At 48.4% G+C, this 20,000-nt stretch overlaps 1 protein-coding gene across 1 annotated transcript in view; it reads right to left on the bottom strand.

Annotated features, from left to right (window-relative positions):
* The window catches only part of LOC129701301 (adhesion G protein-coupled receptor L2-like), a 127,610-nt gene that overhangs the window by 53,442 nt on the left and 54,168 nt on the right, over positions 1-20,000 (bottom strand). Inside the window, exons 11-14 of the mRNA XM_055642466.1 lie at positions 19,196-19,405; positions 13,956-14,176; positions 12,269-12,335; positions 3,799-3,890 (exon numbers count right to left, since the gene is read on the bottom strand). Of these exons, the coding sequence (XP_055498441.1) occupies positions 3,799-3,890; positions 12,269-12,335; positions 13,956-14,176; positions 19,196-19,405 (590 nt within the window). The remainder of the gene's footprint in view (positions 1-3,798; positions 3,891-12,268; positions 12,336-13,955; positions 14,177-19,195; positions 19,406-20,000) is intronic.

Here is a 20,000-nt window from a genome sequence, read left to right on the forward strand (position 1 = left end):
CTTAAACTGTGACCCCTTGTCCTGGACTTCCCCAACATCGGGAATAATCTTCCTGCATCTAGCCTGTCCAACCCCTTAAGAATTTTTGTAAGTTTCTATACGATCCTCCTCTCAAATCTTCTAAATTCTAGCGAGTACAAGCCGAGTCTATCCAGTCTTTCTTCATATGAAAGTCCAGACATCCCAGGAATCAGTCTGGTGAACCTTCTCTGTACTCCCTCTATGGCACGAATGTATTTCCTCAGATTAGGCGACCAAAACTGTACGCTACTGTTGATGTTTCGGGTTGAGACGTCAATTATAGAAACATAGAAAACAGGTGCAGGAGGAGGCCATTCGGCCCTTCGAGCCTGCACCGCCATTCAATATGATCATGGCTGATCGACCAACTCAGTATCTTGTACCTGCCTTCTCTCCATACCCCCTGATCCCCTTAGCCACAAGGGCCACATCTAACTCCCTCTTAAATATAGCCAATGAACTGGCCTCAACTACCTTCTGTGGCAGAGAGTTCCAGAGATTCACCACTCTCTGTGTGAAAAAAGTTTTTCTCATCTCGGTCCTAAAAGATTTCCCCCTTATCCTTAAACTGTGACCCCTTGTTCCGGAATCTCTCCGTAGATGCCTGCCTCATAGATGCCTTCTCTCCATAGATGCCTCACCATAGATGCCTACCCGAAACGTCACCTATTCCTTCTCTCCATAGATGCTGCCTCACCCGCTGAGTTTCTCCAGCATTTTTTGTCTGCCTTCGATTTTTCCAGCATCTGCAGTTCTTTCTTAAACAAGAGGTACAGCGAAAAGCTTCTTGTCGCCTGCTAACCAGCCAACGGAAAGACAATACACGATCACAATCGAGCCGTGATAAAGGGAATAACGTTGAGTGCAAGGTAAAGCAAGTACGGTTTGCTTGGCTTGGCTTGGCTCCTGGAGAGAGTTCACCAACTCCATCAGACTTGAGGTGGTGTTTTTGACCCTGACTATGGGCGCTGTCTGTACGGAGTTTGCACGCTCTCCCCGTGACCTGCGGGGGTTTTCTCCGGGTGCTCCGGTTACCTCCCACACTTCACAGACGTGCGGGTTTGTAGGTTAATTGACTTGGTGTAAATGTAAAAATTGCCCCTGGTGGGTATTGGGGAGTGTTTGTGTGCGGGGATCGCTGGTGTGCCGTGATCGCTGAAAGGGCCTGTTTCCACGCTGTATCGCTAAACTAAACTAAAATAAAAACTAAATTAAACTAGACTCAACTAAAGTGAGCTAAACTTGAGCAATGATGCACATGCCTTGGGAAGGGACGACAGGGACTACTCTATTTGGAACCAACCGGATGGGTTGAATGGCAACCTACTCTGTTCTAATGGTTCTGCATTAGTAAACAGACTCCAGGCCAGTCCTTCTGCAGTTGTACACGGCCCTAGTGAGACCACACCTGGAGTATTGTGTGCAGTTTTGGTCCCCTAATTTGAGGAAGTTCATTCTTGCTATTGAGGGAATGCAGCGTAGGTTTACAAGGTTAATTCCCGGGATGGCGGGACTGTCACATGCTGAGAGAATGGAGCGGCTGGGCTTGTACACTCTGTGGAGTTTAGAAGAATGAGAGGGGATCTTATTGAGACATATAAAATTAATAGGGGTTTGGACACGCTAGAGGCAGGAAACATATTCCCGATGTTGGGAGAGTCCAGAACCAGGGGCCACACAGTTTAAGAATAAGGGGTCAGCCATTTAGAACGGAGACGAGGAAACATTTTTTCTCACAGAGAGTGGTGAGTCTGTTGAATTCTCTGCCTCAGAGGGCAGTGGAGGCCGGTTCTCTGGATACTTTCAAGAGAGAGCAAGATAGGGCTCTTAAAGATAGCGGAGTCAGGGGATATGGGGAGAAGGAAGGAACGGGGTACTGATTGGGGATGATCAGCAATAATCACATTGAATGGCGGTGCTGGCTCAAAGGGCCGAATGGCCTACTCCTGCACCTATTGTCTATTGTCTACAGTACTGACAAGTACAGCAGAGAGACATTCAGTCTCCCATTAAGGGGGTGTGTAATAAGTACAAGTACAGATCGGAGCTGTTGGGAACAAAAGCAAATATTACTTTTCAATGAATAAATGGACGTGTAGTAGATAATGCCGACACAAGGAATTGCATACGCTGGAATCTTGCGCAAAACACAAAGTACTGGAGGAATCAATTACCACTCAGGGGCGGCACGGTGGCACGGCTGGTAGAGTTGCTGCCTCACCGCGCCAGGGACCCGAGTTCGATCCTGACTACGGGCGCTGCCCGTAATCAGTTTGTACCTTCTCCACCGCGACCTGCGTGGGTTTTCTCCGGGTGCTCCGGTTTCCTCCCACGCTCCCAAAGACGCGCAGGTTTGTCGGCTAATTGGCCCCCTGGAAATTGCCCCCCTAGTGTGTAGGGAGGGAGTGGAGGCGAAAGGAGGGGCAAGATCGTGTATTGATGAACGGCACGGACTTGATGGGCTGAAGGGCCTGTTGCCCTGCTGTACCTGGAAACTAAACTTACTAATGGTATCTCTTAATTGCAGATTCTAGAGGCATATGGGTTAGTTTGCCTTTCCTGGGCCAAATAGCTGTTTCAGTTTAAGAAAGAACTGCAGATGCTGGGAAAATCGAAGGTAGACAAAAATGCTGGAGAAACTCAGCGGGTGAGGCAGCATCTATGGAGCGAAGGGTCGAGAGGGGGTGGGGAGGGGGGGGGGGGGGGGGAGAAGAAAGGAAGAGGCGGAGACAGTGGTCTGTGGGAGCGCTGGGAAGGGGAGGGGAAGGAGGGAGGAAGCAAGGACTACCTGAAATTGGAGGAGTCAGTTTAGTTTAGTTTAGTTTAGTTTCAGATACAGATACAGCGCGGAAACAGGCCCTTCGGCCCACTGAGTCAGCGCGACGACCAGCGATCCCCGCGCACTATCACACACACACACACACACACACACACACACACACACACACCACACACACACACACACACACACACACACACACACACACACACACACACACACACACACACACACACACACGGGACAATTTACATTTATCCCAAGCCAACTAACCTACCAACCTACATGTGTTTGGTGTGTGGGAGGAAACCGGAGCCCCTGGGGAAAACCCACGCAGGTCACGGGGAGAAGGTCCAAACTCCGTACAGACAGCTTACCAAGATGGCGCCCAAACCAGGCGACTATTTGTGTGGCAGCCACAGAAACACATCTACAAACTCAAATCACAATCGCTCCACAGTCTTACAATCTCTACTCCGACAGCAGCATTTCTTACTTGACCTGTGATCTTTTTCAACCATCCTCGGACTATCTTTGATCGGACTTTACCTTGCCGCTAACACTAAATGTTATTCCCTTTATCATGTATCTGTGCACTGTGGACGGCTCGATTGTAATCATGTATTGTCTTTCCGCTGACTGGTTAGCACGCAACAAAAGCTTTTCACTGTACCTCGGTACACGTGACAATAAACTGAACTGAACAGAAACAGGTCTTTGCACGTCTCTGTAGTGTGGGAGCACCCGGAGAAAACCCACCCGGTCACGGGGAGAACGTGCAAACTCCGTATAGACAGCACCCGCAGTCAGGATCGAACACGGTTCTCTGGCGCTGTGAGGCGGCAACTCTACCGCTGTGCCTCCATGTTGTATCTCTAAATGCTCTATCTCTAAATAGCTGCCCCCCCCCCCATATTCCAAGACCTCCCCCACCTTCTCCAACCTTCCCCCACCGCCACAAACCAGTCTGCCCCCCCCACCACCATTCCACCACTCACTTGATGTTCTCCAATCTGCTGGAGTCTGGTTTCAGCGTGGGGGTATGCTTCACCATCTTGTAGATTGTGATGATCAGAAAGATGATGTTGACCTGTTGACGAAAGGGAAGGTCATTGAACAGCGAGGAACTGCAGGCGCTGGTTTATGCCGAAGATGGACACAAAGTGCTGGAGTAACTGGAGCGGTGGCGGGCGGCATCTCCGGAGGGAAGGAATGGCTTCGGAAACGGAAAGTTTCCGAGTCGAGACTTGGCCTCCCCGTTGGGTCGCCAACATTCTCGCTCCCAAATAAGGGACAGAAGATCAGAACACGGGACAAATTCCCCCCCCGACGGCAATTCGTTGACCGACTGGGCCGTGTCTGGGTGAACGATGAGTTGGCCCCGGGTGCTGGACTGTACGCAAAGCCCAGCCGGCGGGGCCAGCTGAGGAGTTTTGGACCGCGGGCCGCGCAAAGTCCGGCGCCCCCATCCAACTCGTGAACCGATGATCGGCCGTGAGACGGAGGAGGGGTGGTGCTGGTGTCGGCGGTAAGCGAAGGTCCGAAGGTCGGACAGCTGGCCGGGCTGCCGACTGACCGACGGGGCCACGGGCGAGGCGCTGCTGCTGTTGCTGCACTCCACGGGCTGCACTACGTCGGGACGGGTGAGGCGGGGCGCTCCGACCCGACAGTCCCCTCGACCCGAGTAGTAGCGGTCAAATACGGGACAAAGGGCGGTCCCGTACGGGGCAAACCAATTTTGCCCAATATACAGGATGTCCCGGCTAATACGGGACAGTTTACAACCCTACCTCCCCAGTCGCCTGTGGAAATGAATTCCACAGATTCACCACCCTCTAGCCAAAGAAATTCCTCCTCATCTCCTTTCTAAAGGAGCATCCTTTTATTCGAAGGCTGTGCCCTCTGGACCTGGACTCTCCCACTAGTGGAAACATCCTCTCCACATCCACACCATCCAGGCCTTTCACCATTCAATAATTTGGACCAGTGGAACTCCCTTCTCCACACCTGGCTCCTGAGGAGAATGGAATTCTTGCAGGAAGATTGTTCCCGATGTTGGGGAAGTCCAGGACACAAGGGGTCACAGCTTAATAGGTCAGAGGGGAAAGTCCTTTAAAACCGAGATGAGAAGAACTTTTTTTCCCACACAGAGAGTGTACTGAATCTCTGGAACCATCTGCCACAGATTCACAGCAGTTGAGGCCACAGTTCATTGGCTATATTTAAGATGGACCAAGATGTGGCCCTTGTGGCATTAAGGGGATCAGGGGGTATGGAGAAAAGGCAGGTACGGGATACTGAGTTGGATGATCAGCCATGATCATATTGAATGGCGGTGCAGGCTCGAAGGGCCGAATGGCCTACTCCTGCACCTAATTTCTATGTTTCTATGAATTCAACTGAAAAGATAAAAATGGGGTACGATAGGTTTTAATACAAGGGGTCACCTGAAATATCAAACTAAAACAGGTCAAGAGCCAAAGTCCACGCCAAGGATCAAAATTGGTCTCCCTTACACTTTGTACTGGGTAAGGTCCATAGTCATCGATTCATAGCATGGAAACAGGCCCTTCGGCCCATCTTGCTCATGCTGACCAACATGACCCATCTACATTATTCCCAACAGCCCGCGTTTGGCCCATATCCCCTCCAAACTTGTCCTATCCATGTTCCTGTTTAACTGTTTCTTAACCGTTGCGATAGTCCCAGCCTCAACTACCGCCTTAGTTTAGAGATACAGCGCGGAAACGGGCCCTTCGACCAACGAAGACCCCCCGCACATTAACACTATCCTACACACAACTAGGGATAATTTTTACATTTACTAAGCCAATTAGCCTACAAACACTTTTTCTCACAGAGAGTTGTGAGTCTGTGGAATTCTCTACCTCAGAGGCCGGTTCTCTGGATGCTTTCAAGAGAGAGCTAGATAGGGCTCTTAAAGGTAGCGGAGTCAGGGGATATGGGGAGAAGGCAGGAACGGGGTACTGATTGGGGATGATCAGCCATGATCACATTGAATGGCGGCGCTGGCTCGAAGGGCCGAATGGCCTACTCCTGCACCTATTGTCTATTGTCTATTGTCTTTGGTGTGTGGCAGGAAACCGTAGATCTCGGAGAAAACCCACGCAGGTCACGGGGAGAGAACGTACAAACTCCGTGCGGACAAGCACCCGCAGTCAGGATCGAACCCGGGTCTCTAGCGCTGCATTCGCAGCAACTCCACCCGCTGCGCCACCGTGACCGCCTCTCCCTCCGGAAGCTCGTTCCATGCGCCCACCGCCCTTTGTGTAAAAGAATGATGCCCCAGGTTCCTATTTAATCTTTACCTCCTCAGCTTAAACCTACGCCCTCTGGTCCACGATTCCCCTACTCTGGGCAAGAGATGCTCTGTGTATTCGCCCGATCTATTCCTCTCATGAATGGAAGATCTGAACTATCTGAGTTTGCAAACTGCCTGAGTCTTTCCTTGGGGAACTCTGTTCATTTTGATCATTTGGTTTTCATACAGTGCCGGGTCCCCTAAAGACAAATATAGTTATTAAATATTAAGCACACCAAAGTCGAACGCGCAAAGGATTCACATTGTTATTTTATCTCCCGAATCAATACACCACAGTAGCAAAGGCTTTAACACCAGTTGGTTTGTAATAAGACTACTGTTCCTGAATAGTGATAGTCCACTGACTTGACCCCTTTAGGAAACTAGCGGAATGGGAAAGGAATGGAACGGGCGGTAGAGTCGCTGCCTCACAGCGCCAGAGACCCCGGTTCGATCCTGGCTGCGGGCGCTGTCTGTACGGAGTTTGCACGTTCTCCCCGTGACCTGCGTGGGGTTTTTTCCCCAGGGCCCTCCGGTTTCCTCCCACACTCCAAAGACGTGCGGGGTTGGTTAAGAAACAACTGCAGATGCTGGAAAAATCGAAGGTGGATAAAAATGCCGGAGGAACTCAGCGGTTGAGGCAGCGTCTATGGAGCGAAGGAAATAGGCGACGTTTCAATGGACAATAGACAATAGGTGCAGGAGAAGGCCATTCGGCCCTTCGAGCCAGCACCGCCATTCAATGTGATCATGGCTGATCATCCCCAATCAGTACCCCGCTCCTGCCTTCTCCCCATATCTCCTGACTCCGCTGTCTTTAAGAGCCCTATCTAGCTCTCTCTTGAAAGTATCCAGAGAACCTGCCTCCACTGTGGCAGAGAATTCCACAGACTCACAACTCTCTGTGTGTGAAAAAGTGTTTCCTCGTCTCCGTTCTAGATGGCTTACTCCTTATTCTTAAACTGTGTGGCCCCTGGTTCTGGACTCCCCCAACATCAGGAACATGTTTCCTGCCTCTAGCGTGTCCAAACCCTTAACAATCTTATATGTTTCAATGAGATTTCCTCTCATCCTTCTAAACTCCAGAGTGTACAAGCCCAGCCGCTCCATTCTCTCAGCATATGACATTCCCGCCATCCCGGGAATTAACCTTGTAAACCTACGCTGCACTCCCTCAATAGCAAGAATGTCCGTCCTCAAATTAGGGGACCAAAACTGCACAGAATACTCTAGGTGTGGTCTCGCTAGGGCTCTGTGCAACTGCAGAAGGTAGTACTAGACCGTTGGTCAGCGTAGACCCGGAGGGGCCGAAGGGCCTGTTTCCACGCTGTGAGGTTAGGCTTTAGAGATACAGCACGGAAACAAACCCTTCGGCGCACCGAGTCCACGTTGACTTGCGATCACCCTGTACACTAACACTATACTAGGGGCCTACTCCTGCGCCTATTGTCTATTCTCGTTGCGAAGTTTGGCCCCTGATGCCTATAGGAGGTGTTCATTGTCGGACAGGTGGAGGAAGACAGCCTGTCCGTCCTCTCTTCAACCAACAGACCACCCGATGTATCAGAAGAAAGGCATGTGTGTGTGTGTGTGTGTGGGGATAAACTGCGAATGAACCAAATGAAATATTGAAGGCGCGGATGGAGTTGCCTGAACGATAAGTTATGCTATTGACGTGCCTTGATGCAAGCTTTCATTAAAGCAGTTCAGGCATACTAATGGCTTGCCAGCATTCTTCATGGATGTGATAACCATCCGTATAAAGGAAGCTAATGTAAGGATGTCTTTGTTGGTCATGGGATGGTGAAGTCTGAGGCATGTTAGACAATAGACAATAGGTGCAGGAGTAGGCCAGTCGGCCCTTCGAGCCAGCACCGCCATTCAATGTGATCATCCCCAATCAGTACCCCGTTCCTGCCTTCTCCCCGTATCCCCTGACTCCGCTATTTTTAAGAGCCCTATCGAACTTTCTCTTGAAAGTTTCCAGAGAACCGGCCTCCACCGCCCTCTGAGGCAGAGAATTCCACAGACTCGCCACTCTCTGTGTGAAAAAGTGTTGCCTCATCTCCGTTCGAAATGGCTTACCCCTTATACCCCTTAAGAGAGGGGGCTGGATTCCCCCAACTTCCTGGGACATCCACATTGAGGAGGAGCGTGTCGTGGAGCTTAATAACCACCCATATGTTTCTGCCCGAACCAAAGGTCCAGATCAGGTTTCTTCCCTCACTCCAAATACATGCAGGTTTGTAGGTTAATTTGGTAGAAAAAAACATCAACTGTCCCTAGTGCTGTAGCTGATGCTTTTGTACGGGGCTGATCGCTGAGGCACGATACTAACATACTGTGTATTGTATGTGTAACACCAAAGGCACAGTTGGTCAGAGGGTGCTCAGGGGCCATTGGGACAACGCCCAGGAGAAGGGGGTTGGGAGCCCTCTCCTTAGCCTTGGAATGGACCTACACAGGTATTCCCATGCACCAATTAAACCCAGCAAATTATAAAAAAGGCCATCTCGGCCCCCGGAAGTCCATGTTTGAACAACTTTTTTCCCTTAGTCCCACCTGACTGCACTCATCCACAAGGACATTCCAAACTCATCCATAACAGTTTTTATCCCATGCTTTTTAAAAGCATACCAATGTGGCCTGCCAAGGAACTTCCACTGGATACTCATTCCACACCGGTAACCACTGAAATCGAGTAAAGAAGTTCCCTCTCATGTGTACCCCTAAACTTCTCTGTGTGTTTTTTATTCTGAAGTCTTATCTATTATTTTTTAATGGGATGTGTTTCCCTATTCTCAAATGTTTGAATGCTGCCACATCAACTCTGTCTATCCCTTTTCATCATTTCGACCTCTATACAGTGGCCCCCCCTTAACCTTCTGCAATCCAGAGAATAAAGACGCTAATTATTCAACCTATGTGGCTTAGTTGTTGAAACCCCCCAAACATCGGGTAAATCTCCTCTGTACTCTCTAAGCGTTGTTGACATCCTTCCTATAATTGGTTTCGACCCGTGACCACGTGGATTTCCCTACTCCAGATTTCTTCTCACCAAAAGCCTTGTACGGGTTGTAGGTTTACATCCCAGCTTAAACTATCCCTCATGATGTGTAGTTGATGCTATGTGTAACTCTGATCCGATCACGAGCTTAGGGCCCCCTTCGATCATGGCTGACCAACATCTAAATATGGTGGAGATTGGTGCGTGGACTTTCAGGGGTTGTGGGGAAACTGGTGCACAGACAGCCACCCCATGGTTGGGAGGGACAGATAGATCAGGATCCATGGCATGGAGTGGACGGACCGGAGACCCTTTTATACAAGCCGTCATCCATCTGCAGCCCAGCCGTTGTGACAGGCCACTAAGGTCAGCCATCGTCCTCCGCCTGTTCCACCGTTGAGGTCTTGGTTGGATTGCTCTCTGTCAGAGACCTCCCCCTCGACCTTACCGCCAATGGGTGGCCCTACCAGGAGCGTAGCTCCAGACGGCATCGCTCTCAGGATCTCAGGTCCACACACAAGCTTCTCCACCACAACAAGGTGACAATCCACGGACAATCCTCCGATCACTTATGACCTTACGGACGAGGTTTAAGAAACGTTTAGACAGGAACATGTTCTTGGTTCCTTGGTCCTCCAAAATATTCCAAATGGAATTTAAACTGGAGGTGGTGAAGGGAGGGAGAACTTAAGCCAGAAAGGGTTTTTGGGAAGAAAGAGCTACTTTAAAGTAGTTGCGTCTGGTTGGGTAACCCTATACCATCTGGGTGGAGATTAATTCCAGCTTTAATTAGGTATCAACAAAGTCTACCCTGAAGCGTCGCTGAAAAAATCTGTCCAGCCCGTGTGCGCGTCTTTGGCGACGTTTAGAGGAGGGTGGGTTTAAAACGCGATTTTCTCTAGGCTGTTCCAATCGAAGATGTTCAGCCTAGTTAATTATTAACGATAAATCGCTGAAAGACCCCGTCGCAAAAGCTATTATTAGTTTTAGAGGCCTTGTATAATAGTTATAGTAGTTTAAAAATCAATCTCTAAACCCGCGACCACCGGCAGCCGTCAGGGTCGCATAGGGCAGACAACAGAAGGTAGGCTGTTTATTTTTACATTAAAAAGGGCTTCTTAAGATCCCTTTACACAAAGTTTAATATTGCGAGTAGCTCATTTTGGCCCAATTATATCCCGCAGTATTTTTCTGGGCATTTGAGGGCACAAATCTACCGCAATGTGAACGTTCTAAACCAGCGCGTTCACAGGATCCCACTCGAAAGCTGATTTAAAATGGACTTTAATTTACAGCAATCCAGTGAACACTAAATCCAATTTGGCCGGAGAAATTAATGTAAATGAGATTTCAAAATCATGTTTTATTGTGAATTATGTATGAATATTATTTGGACACTTGGGCTACTTAAAAATGTTAATCATTTATTAAGAAATGGATAGATGTTTAGATCTAGTAATTGAAGTTTGAAATTAGCTACACTTGGGTAACTAACTAATTATATGCTTTAATTTCAGGTCATCCAAGTAAGATTATCTTATATTTGTTTCAGAATGCTTCAATCTATGATAACTGAAAATTTCATTCAGTTCTCTTAATTTTTAAGAAAGTTATGGGCTTTTGACTGCACACGATCACAGCTTTTTTGTTATGTCCATAGAAAATCAATAGGGAACAAGATGCTAATTTCCGAGTATGAAAATGGCCATAACTTTTTAAATACTTGAGATATGAAAGTGAATTAGGTGTTAAATTAAACTTCTTTTTATGCATTATCTGATGGGATAAATTACAGACTTGATTGTTTAAATCTCAAAATTTTGTAACATTGCTACTTTAATTGTGCGGGGGAAGAACGAATTGCTGTCCACATCTGTCTTTGTAGCTGGGATCACAAATTGGATCGAATGCCCTCGTCTGCTCCTAATTGGTTTGGGTTTGGTGTAGGTCTTGTAATCTATGTCGAGCTGGCCATTTAACATTTTGTAAAAACAGGTCAAACGGTGAGCTTCACGCGTGTCAAGACAGGACAGGTGCGGAGGGAGGGATAGAAACATAGAAATTAGGTGCAGGAGTAGGCCATTCGGCCCTTCGAGCCTGCACCGCCATTCAATATGATCATGGCTGATCATCCAACTCAGTATCCCGTACCTGCCTTCTCTCCATACCCCCTGATCCCCTTAGCCACAAGGGCCACATCTAACTCCCTCTTAAATATAGCCAATGAACTGGCCTCACTACCCTCTGTGGCAGAGAGTTCCAGAGATTCACCACTCTCTGTGTGAAAAAAAGTTCTTCTCATCTCGGTTTTAAAGGATTTCCCCCTTATCCTAAAGCTGTGACCCCTTGTCCTGGACTTCCCCAACATCGGGAACAATCTTCCTGCATCTAGCCTGTCCAACCCCTTAAGAATTTTGTAAGTTTCTATAAGATCCCCCCTTCAATCTCCTAAATTCTAGAGAGTATAAACCAAGTCTATCCAGTCTTTCTTCATAAGACAGTCCTGACATCCCAGGAATCAGTCTGGTGAACCTTCTCTGCACTCCCTCTATGGCAAGAATGCGGACCAAATGCAGGCAGGTGGGACTGGTGCAGATGGGGGCACGTTGGTCGGCGTGGGTTAGTTGGGCCGTTCGGCCTGTTTCCGTGCTGTGCGATCGCCTGGCTCTGTGACAGACTGGAAACACCCTGCCCATTGTTCACCAGCTTCCTTTCCAACCCATCTATCTCCACGGCGATTGTGAATCCAGCTGCAGAGAAAAGCCTTCTGTTCTCTCCCCCCCCCCCCGATAAAATATATATCTGGGCCTTGGGATTAAAAAGAAAAGCTCGCCGCATCTTTGGTTTCCTGGCCGGAGTTCCACCTCGCACAGGGACCCGTTAATAGATCAGCCTGTTGTATGGGAAATGGAAACATCATTCAACGCAGTGGTGTAACCTCAGGCCCAATCGCGCCACGCACGGCCCAGTGTTGAAAGATCTCTTCCCCTTCACAATGAACACAGAGTTGACAAAAGGCCATTGTTGGGGTAGGGTGGGGGGTTGTTGGGGATGGACCAAAGTCTCAGGGCATCCAACGAACAACAAAGTGGGTCATCGGCTCGAAAAAGTCAATGGTGTCACGGTGGGAATGTCTTACCGCAATGATGAACGTCACGGGCCCAATGAAACTCCAGATGAAGTGGTTGTCGTATCGGAGCCAGCAGCTGGAACGAGAGAGGGCAGATTGGCTTAAAATCCACACTATTCCCGTTTACTACCTCGATAGAAGACCTGCTCTTGGCTTTATCTCTGTCAGTCCTTTAGAGATACAAGCCCGGAAATACGCCCCTTCGTCCGCCCACCGACACCGCGCCGACCAGCGATCCCCGCACGCTAACACTACCCTACACACACACACACACACACACTGGGGGCAATTTGCAAACTACAAACCTGCACGTCTTTGGAGTGTGGGAGGAAACCGGAGCACCTGGCGGTCACGGTGGAGCAGCGGTAGAGTTGCTGTCCCCACAGCGGCGGAGACCGCTGACTGTACGGAGTTTGCACGTTCTCCCCGTGGGTTTTGTCTGATATCTTCCGATTCCTCCCACACTCCAAAGACGTACAGGTTTGTAGGTCAAAATGGCTTGGTGTAAATGTAAACATTGTCCCTAGTGTGTGTAGGGTGGTGTTAGTGTGCGGGGATCGCTGGTTGGCGCGGACCCGGTGGGCCGAAGGGCCTGTTTCCGTGCTTTATCTCTAAACTAAACTAAACTAAAACACACACAGACACGGGGAGAACGTGCAAACTCCGTACAGACAGCACCCGTAGTCAGGATGGAACCCGGGTCCCTGGCGCTGTGAGGCAATGACTCTACTGCTGCGCCACTGTTCCACCCAGAAACTAAACTAAACTAAACCAAACTGTATTGGCCTTTTTCCTCCACGAGATGTTATACTCTGTATCCCATATCTGCGCTCCCGTGCCATATGATACCCTGGCTCTATATAAACTAACGTTTTAACTACAGAGGGGGCGGAACATGTAAATGCAAACGCACACCTCCAGATTCAGGAACAGTTTCTTCCCGGCTGTTATCAGGCAACTGAACCATCCCACCACAACCAGAGAGCGGTCCTGAACTACTATCTACCTCATTGGACACCCTCAGACCATCCTTGATTCACAAAAGTGAAAACACTTTGTGTCGCACAGAGGGTGGTGAGTCTGTGGAATTCTCTGCCTCAGAGGGCGGTGGAGGCCGGTTCTCTGGATGCTTTCAAGAGAGAATGAGCTTCCAGTGGAAGTGGTGGAGGCAGGTTCGTTGGTATCATTTAAAAATAAATTGGATAGGCATATGGATGAGAAGGGAATGGAGGGTTATGGTATGAGTGCAGGCAGGTGGGGCTAAGGGAAAAAAAAGTTGTTCGGCACGGACTTGTAGGGCCGAGATGGCCAGTTTCCGTGCTGTAATTGTTATATGGTTATAGAAACATAGAAACATAGAAATTAGGTGCAGGAGTAGGCCATTCGGCCCTTCGAGCCTGCACCGCCATTCAATATTATCATGGCTGATCATCCAACTCAGTATCCTCTACCTGCCTTCTCTCCATACCCTCTGATCCCCTTGGCCACAAGGGCCACATCTAACTCCCTCTTAAATATAGCCAATGAACTGTGGCCTCGATAACCCTCTGCGGCAGAGAGTTCCAGAGATTCACCACTCTCTGCGTTATACGGTTGTAATCATGTATTGTCTTTCCGCTGGCTGGTTAGCACGCAGCTAAAAGCTTTCGACTGTACCTCGGTACACGCGGCAATGAACGACACGCGGTGGACTCACGCTTTCTTGGTGCCGTAGCTCTTGTAGTCGATTGCCGCCGAGACTCCGACGATGATGGCGGGGATGAGGTAGCCGCAGAGGTAGAAGTACTTCTTCCGCGAATACTCACTCTCGAAGACCTCCACCAGCATGAGGTAGAGCTGCACCCCTTCCAGACACATCCACACAAAGGCGGCCAGGAAGAAAAAGTGAAGCACCCCAGCAAATACCGAGCAGGCGATCTGAAACCAGAGGGAAGACCCGTTCACAAACCAAGCGCACGGCAGTGGAGCAGCGGTAGAGTTGCTGCCTCACAGCGCCAGAGACCCCACCGGGTTCCATCCAGTCTCTGACGGGGGGATCTTATACAAACTTACAAAATTCTTAAAGGGTTGGACAGGCTAGATGCAGGAAGATTGTTCCCAATATTGAGCAAGTCCAAGATAAGGGGTCACAGTTTAAGGATAAGGGGGAAATCTTTTAGGACCGAGATGAGGAAAACATTTTTCACACAGAGAAACATAGAAACATAGAAATTAGCTGCACCTATTGTCTATTGTCTATTCTCCCCATGTCCCCTGACTCCGCTATCTTTAAGAGCCCTATCTAGCTCTCTCTTGAAAGTATCCAGAGAACCGGCCTCCACCGCCCTCTGAGGCAGAGAATTCCACAGACTCACAGCTCTCTGTGTGAAAAAGTGTTTCCTCGTCTCCGTTCTAAACGACAGTGCCCAGAAACATAGAAACATAGAAATTAGGTGCAGGAGTAGAGGCCATTCGGCCCTTCGAGCCTGCACCGCCATTCAATATGATCATGGCTGAGAGTGGTGAATATCTGGAATTCTCTGCCACAGAAGGTAGTTGAGGCCACAGTTCATTGGCTATATTTAAGAGGGAGTTAGATGTGGCCCTTGTATCTAAAGGGGATCAGGGGGTATGGAGAGAAGGCAGGTACAGGTTACTGAGTTGGATGATCAGCCATGATCATATTGAATGGTGGTCGGTGCAGGCTCGAAGGGCCGAATGGCCTACTCCTGCACCTATTTTCTATGTTTCTATGTTTCTGGGCGCTGTCATTTAGAACGGAGATGAGGAAACACTTTTTCTCACAGAGGGTTGTGAGTCTGTGGAATTCTCTGCCTCAGAGGGCGGTGGAGGCCGGTTCTCTGGATACTTTCAAGAGAGAGCTAGATAGGGCTCTTAAAAATAGTGGAGTCAGGGTATATGGGGAGAATAGACAATAGACAATAGGTGCAGGAGTAGGCCATTCGGCCCTTCGAGCCAGCACCACCATTCAATGTGATCATGGCTGATCATCCCCATTCCTGCCTTCTCACCTTATGCCCTGACCCCGCTATTTTTAAGAGCCCTATCTAGCTCTCTCTTGAGAAGGCAGGAACGGGGTACTGATTGTGGATGATCAGCCATGATCACATTGAATGGCGGTGCTGGCATGAAGGGCTGAATGGCCTACTCCTGCACCTATTGTCTATTGAAATGTGCAGGAAGGAACTGCAGATGCTGGTTTAAACCAAAGATGGACACATCAAAACGCTGGAGTAACTCAGCGGGACAGGCAGCATGTCTGGATGGAAGGAATGGGTGACGTTTCGGACTGAGACCCTTCTTCAGACTGGGTTAAGTCTCCTCAGTCTGTAGAAGGGTCTCAACCTGAAACGTCACCCATTCCTTCTCTCCAGAGATGCTGCCTGTCCCGCTGAGTTACTCCAGCTTTTCATGTCTATCTTAGGCAGGGACTCTACTCCTTGGAGCGCAGGAGGATGAGGGGTGATCTTATAGAGGTGTATATAATCATGAGAGGAATAGATTGGGTAGATGCACAGAGTCTCTTGCCCAGAGCGGGTGAATCGAGGACCAGAGGACATGGGTTTATGGTGGAGGGGAAAACTTATAATAGGGGTAACTTTTTCACACAAAGGGTGGTGGGTGTATGGAACGAGCTGCCGGAGGAGGTAGTTGAGGCTGGGACTATCCCAAAGATTAGGAACCAGTTAGACAGGTATCATGGATAGGACATAGAAACATAGAAATTAGGTGCAGGAGTAGGCCATTCGGCCCTTCGAGCCTGCACCGCCATTCAATATGATGGCTGATCATCCAACTCAGTATCCTGTACCTGCCTTCTCTCCATACCCCCTGATCCCTTTAGCCACAAGGGCAACATCTAACTCCCTCTTAAATATAGCCAATGAACTGTGTGGCTTCAACTACCTTCTGTGGCAGAGAATTCCAGAGATTCACCACTCTCTCTGTGTGAAAAATGTGATTTTTCTCATCCGGACAGGTTTGGAGGGATATGGACCAAAGGCGGGTAGGTGGCTGTGACATGTCGGCCGGCGGGGGCCAGTTGGATTGAAGGGCCTGTTTCCACGCTGTATCGCTCCATGACCGGTTTCTGTGACCCAGGGAGGAAATAACAAGTCATTTAGCCAAGTGTAACGGCATTTCCACCCTCTGTAATGTACAAGGAGAGACAATGATGACTTGTTGGACATTCTCACAAGTCAATAAATCTTTCACCGCCACCTCTTAAGGGATGAAAACAACGATGTCCGTCATTCACACAGAACCGGTGACATATCTATAAATGACTAATCAGCGACAGCTAAATAATTCATCGCTTGTCCATGTAATTACTTTAAAAAAAAAATCATAATGCCCGCCGCAACTGCATCTGATCTACGTGACTTCCGAATCCTTCTTGGAAGCAAAGGTACGTGATGAGAGGAGACGGTGGGAACTTGGAAAAGTAAAATGGATGCCAATTACCGAGGGTTCGATATGAGGTCTTGAAGAGAAACACGCTCCGTACGTTTGGGTGGGAAGGAACTGCAGATGCTGGTCTCCTGGTTTACAGAAGATAGACATAAACTGCAGGAGTATTTCATCTGCAGATGCGTTTGGGAAGGAACTGCAGATGCCGGTTGAAATCAAAGATAGATGCAAATAAGGGGGGAGCCGTTTAGAACGGAGACGAGGAAAAACTATTTCACGCAGAAGGTTGTGAGTCTGTGGAATTATCTGCCTCAGAAGGCAGTGGAGGCCAATTCTCTGGGTGCTTTCAAGAGAGAGTTAGATAGGGCTCTTAAAGATGGTGGAGTCAGGGGATATGGGGAGAAGGCAGGAACGGGGTACTGATTGGGGATGATCAGCCATGATCACTGTCAATGACGGTGCTGGCTCAAAGGGCCGAATGGCCTACTCCTGCATCTATTGTCTATTGACTATAAAATGCTGGAGCAGCAGGCAGCTTCTCTGGAGAGAAGGGTCTTGGCCCAAAACGTCACCAATTCCTTCTCTCCAGCGATGCTGCCTGGCCCGTTGAGTTACTCCAGCATTTTGTGTCTATTGCAGATTCAGTTCAGTTTAGTTTAGAGAAACAGCATGGAAACAGAGAGTCCTTCAGCCTAACTTAGTCGGCATGAGTTTTACTTTAATATATCACCATTGGATCATTTAAAATTTAATCATTGAATCAAGTCTGAGGAAGGTATGGTGGCGCAGCGGCAGAGCACCAGAGACCCGGGTTCGATCCCGACTACGGGCGCTGTGTGTACGGAGTTTGCACGTTCTCCCCGTGACCTGCGTGGGTTTTCTCCGAGATCTTCGGTTTCCTCCCACACTCCAAAGACGTGCAGGTTTGGAGGTTAATCGGCTTGGTGTAAAATGGAAAAATTGTCCCCAGTGTGTGTAGGATGGGGCTAGTCTACGGGGTGGCCGTTGGTCGGCGCGGACCCAATGTGCCGAAAGACCTGTGTCCACGCTGTATCTCTCTCTGTATAGCGTAAAGTCTATGGGAGGATTTGGTGGAGACGGGAGAAGGAGTCTTCATTAGGCTTACCAGAGATATTCTCTGTTTTCCCATACCTAAGGTATGCAAAGAGTAGCCACGCAAAGGGCACGGACAAAATTCAGAGGCCTTTATAATAAGTTCTTGTTTAAGTCACAAGACGGCGCCCAGCCTAGGGCAAGATGGCGACTATCTGCGCGCTTGCCACAGAAGCAGACCTACAATCGTATATCACAAACGCTCCGCACTCTTAAATCTCTGCTCCTACAGCAAAATGTCTTCCTTTAAAATGGATGAATGAATGGATGAATGAATGAATGAATGATTGAGTGAATGAGTGATTGAATGAATGAATGAGTGATTGAATGAATGAATGAATGAATGACCCACAATTAAAATGTGGATTACGGAAATGACCGAGACCGTGCATTTGGGCAAAAATAAGATTTGTCTTAATTGACAAACCAGAATTATTTGTTAGAATATGGTAAAGTAAATTGGTTCAACACAAAACCAGGGTTGAATCCCGAGGTTGGGACTGGATGAATAGTTACACTCAATATTTCCCGGATCTATCTCCATAATCTTGTTATTGATCATTTCCTTCTGCGTCTCCTTTTTGTTTTTTTTCTTCTTCTCTCTCTATTACCTTCTATCATATTTTTCTCATTGAAACATAGAAAATAGTTGCAGGAGGAGGCCATTCGGCCCTTCGAGCCAGCACCGCCATTCATTGTGATCATGGCTGATCGTCCCCAATCAATTACCCGTGCCTGCCTTCTCCCCATATCCCTTGATTCCACTAGCCCCTAGAGCTCTATCTAACTCTCTCTTAAATCCATCCAGTGAATTGGCCTCCACTGCCCTCTGTGGCAGGGAATTCCACAAATTCACAACTCTCTGGGTGAAAAAGTTTTTTCTCACCTCAGTCTTAAATGGCCTCCCCTTTATTCTAAGACTGTGTGGCCCCTGGTTCTGGACTCGCCCAACATTGGGAACATTTTCCCTGCATCTAGCTTGTCCAGTCCTTTTATAATTTTATATGTTTCTATAAGATCCTCCCCCTCATCCTTCTCCCTTTATCTTTATTCTTTAAAAAAAAAACTGAAGCTACGTAAGAAATCTGTAATTAAATCGCCGCTTACTATATTTTGTATACATGCTTCTAATAAAACTATTTAAAAATAAAATGAATGAATGAAAAAGTTCATTGGCCGAGTTTGTACACATACAAGGAATTTGCCTTGGTGCTCCGCTCCAAGGCATAACAATGATCCTAAACTCCTCTCAGATCTTATCACGTATCAATGCGGTGTAATGGTTCGATTGCAATCTTGCCGCTGACTGGGTTAGCGCACAACAAATGCTTTTCACTGTTGTACACTGTACAATAAAACGACACTGAAGCGGCCAGGAGCTTTGAGGAGACCAGTGACCCGGCCCCCCTTTACCTGGTAGTTGACCTTGTTGATGCCCACCAGGAAGATGAACTCGGCCACAAAGAGGTTGATGCAGAGGTTCTTGTGGATGGTGTTGCGGTCACTCTGGAGGCCGCGGAAGAAGCAGAAGGTGAAGATGCAGATGGCCAGGCACACCAGGGAGATGACTATTCCCACCCAGGTGATAATCGACAGAATCAGCTCGTGGATCCCGTTGGCAAACTGCAGGAACAGGGATGAAGGCAGGTTTAACCTTGCACGAACAGCCACCTACAGGTAACAACGCTCCCCCTCCCCCCCCTCACACCCCTCTCCCTCCTTCATTGGCTGCCCTCTCCCCTCCCTGATGGACATCTACACCTCCCGCTGTCTTAGCAGGGCAAAGAAGATCATCAAAGACAGCTCCCATCCTGCGTTTGGACTGTTCGACCTGCTGCCCTCTGGAAGGCGCTATAGGTGCATCAAATCCAGGACAAACAGACTCAGGAATAGTTGCTTTCCGAGAATTATATCTACTATAAATTCAAATTCACACATGCACTGACTACACCGCCCAACACGGACTTCCATCTGTATATATGTATATATGTATGTAGCGCCGCAGAATGTGTGCACCTATTCCCCCCCATCCCCCCATCTCCCTTCTGTTTTTTTGTTTTTTCTGTTTCTTGTTTTTTGTGCTAAATTGTATGTATGCACTGAGTACGAGCAGCTTTCAGTTTCACTGTACATGTATCGTGACAATAAATGGCATATCTATCTATATCTATCTATATCTATCTATATCTATCTCTATAGCAACATAGTAGTAGTCTAC

The sequence above is a fragment of the Leucoraja erinacea genome, chromosome 10 (genome assembly GCF_028641065.1).
Source record: "Leucoraja erinacea ecotype New England chromosome 10, Leri_hhj_1, whole genome shotgun sequence".
Taxonomy (NCBI): domain Eukaryota; kingdom Metazoa; phylum Chordata; class Chondrichthyes; order Rajiformes; family Rajidae; genus Leucoraja; species Leucoraja erinaceus.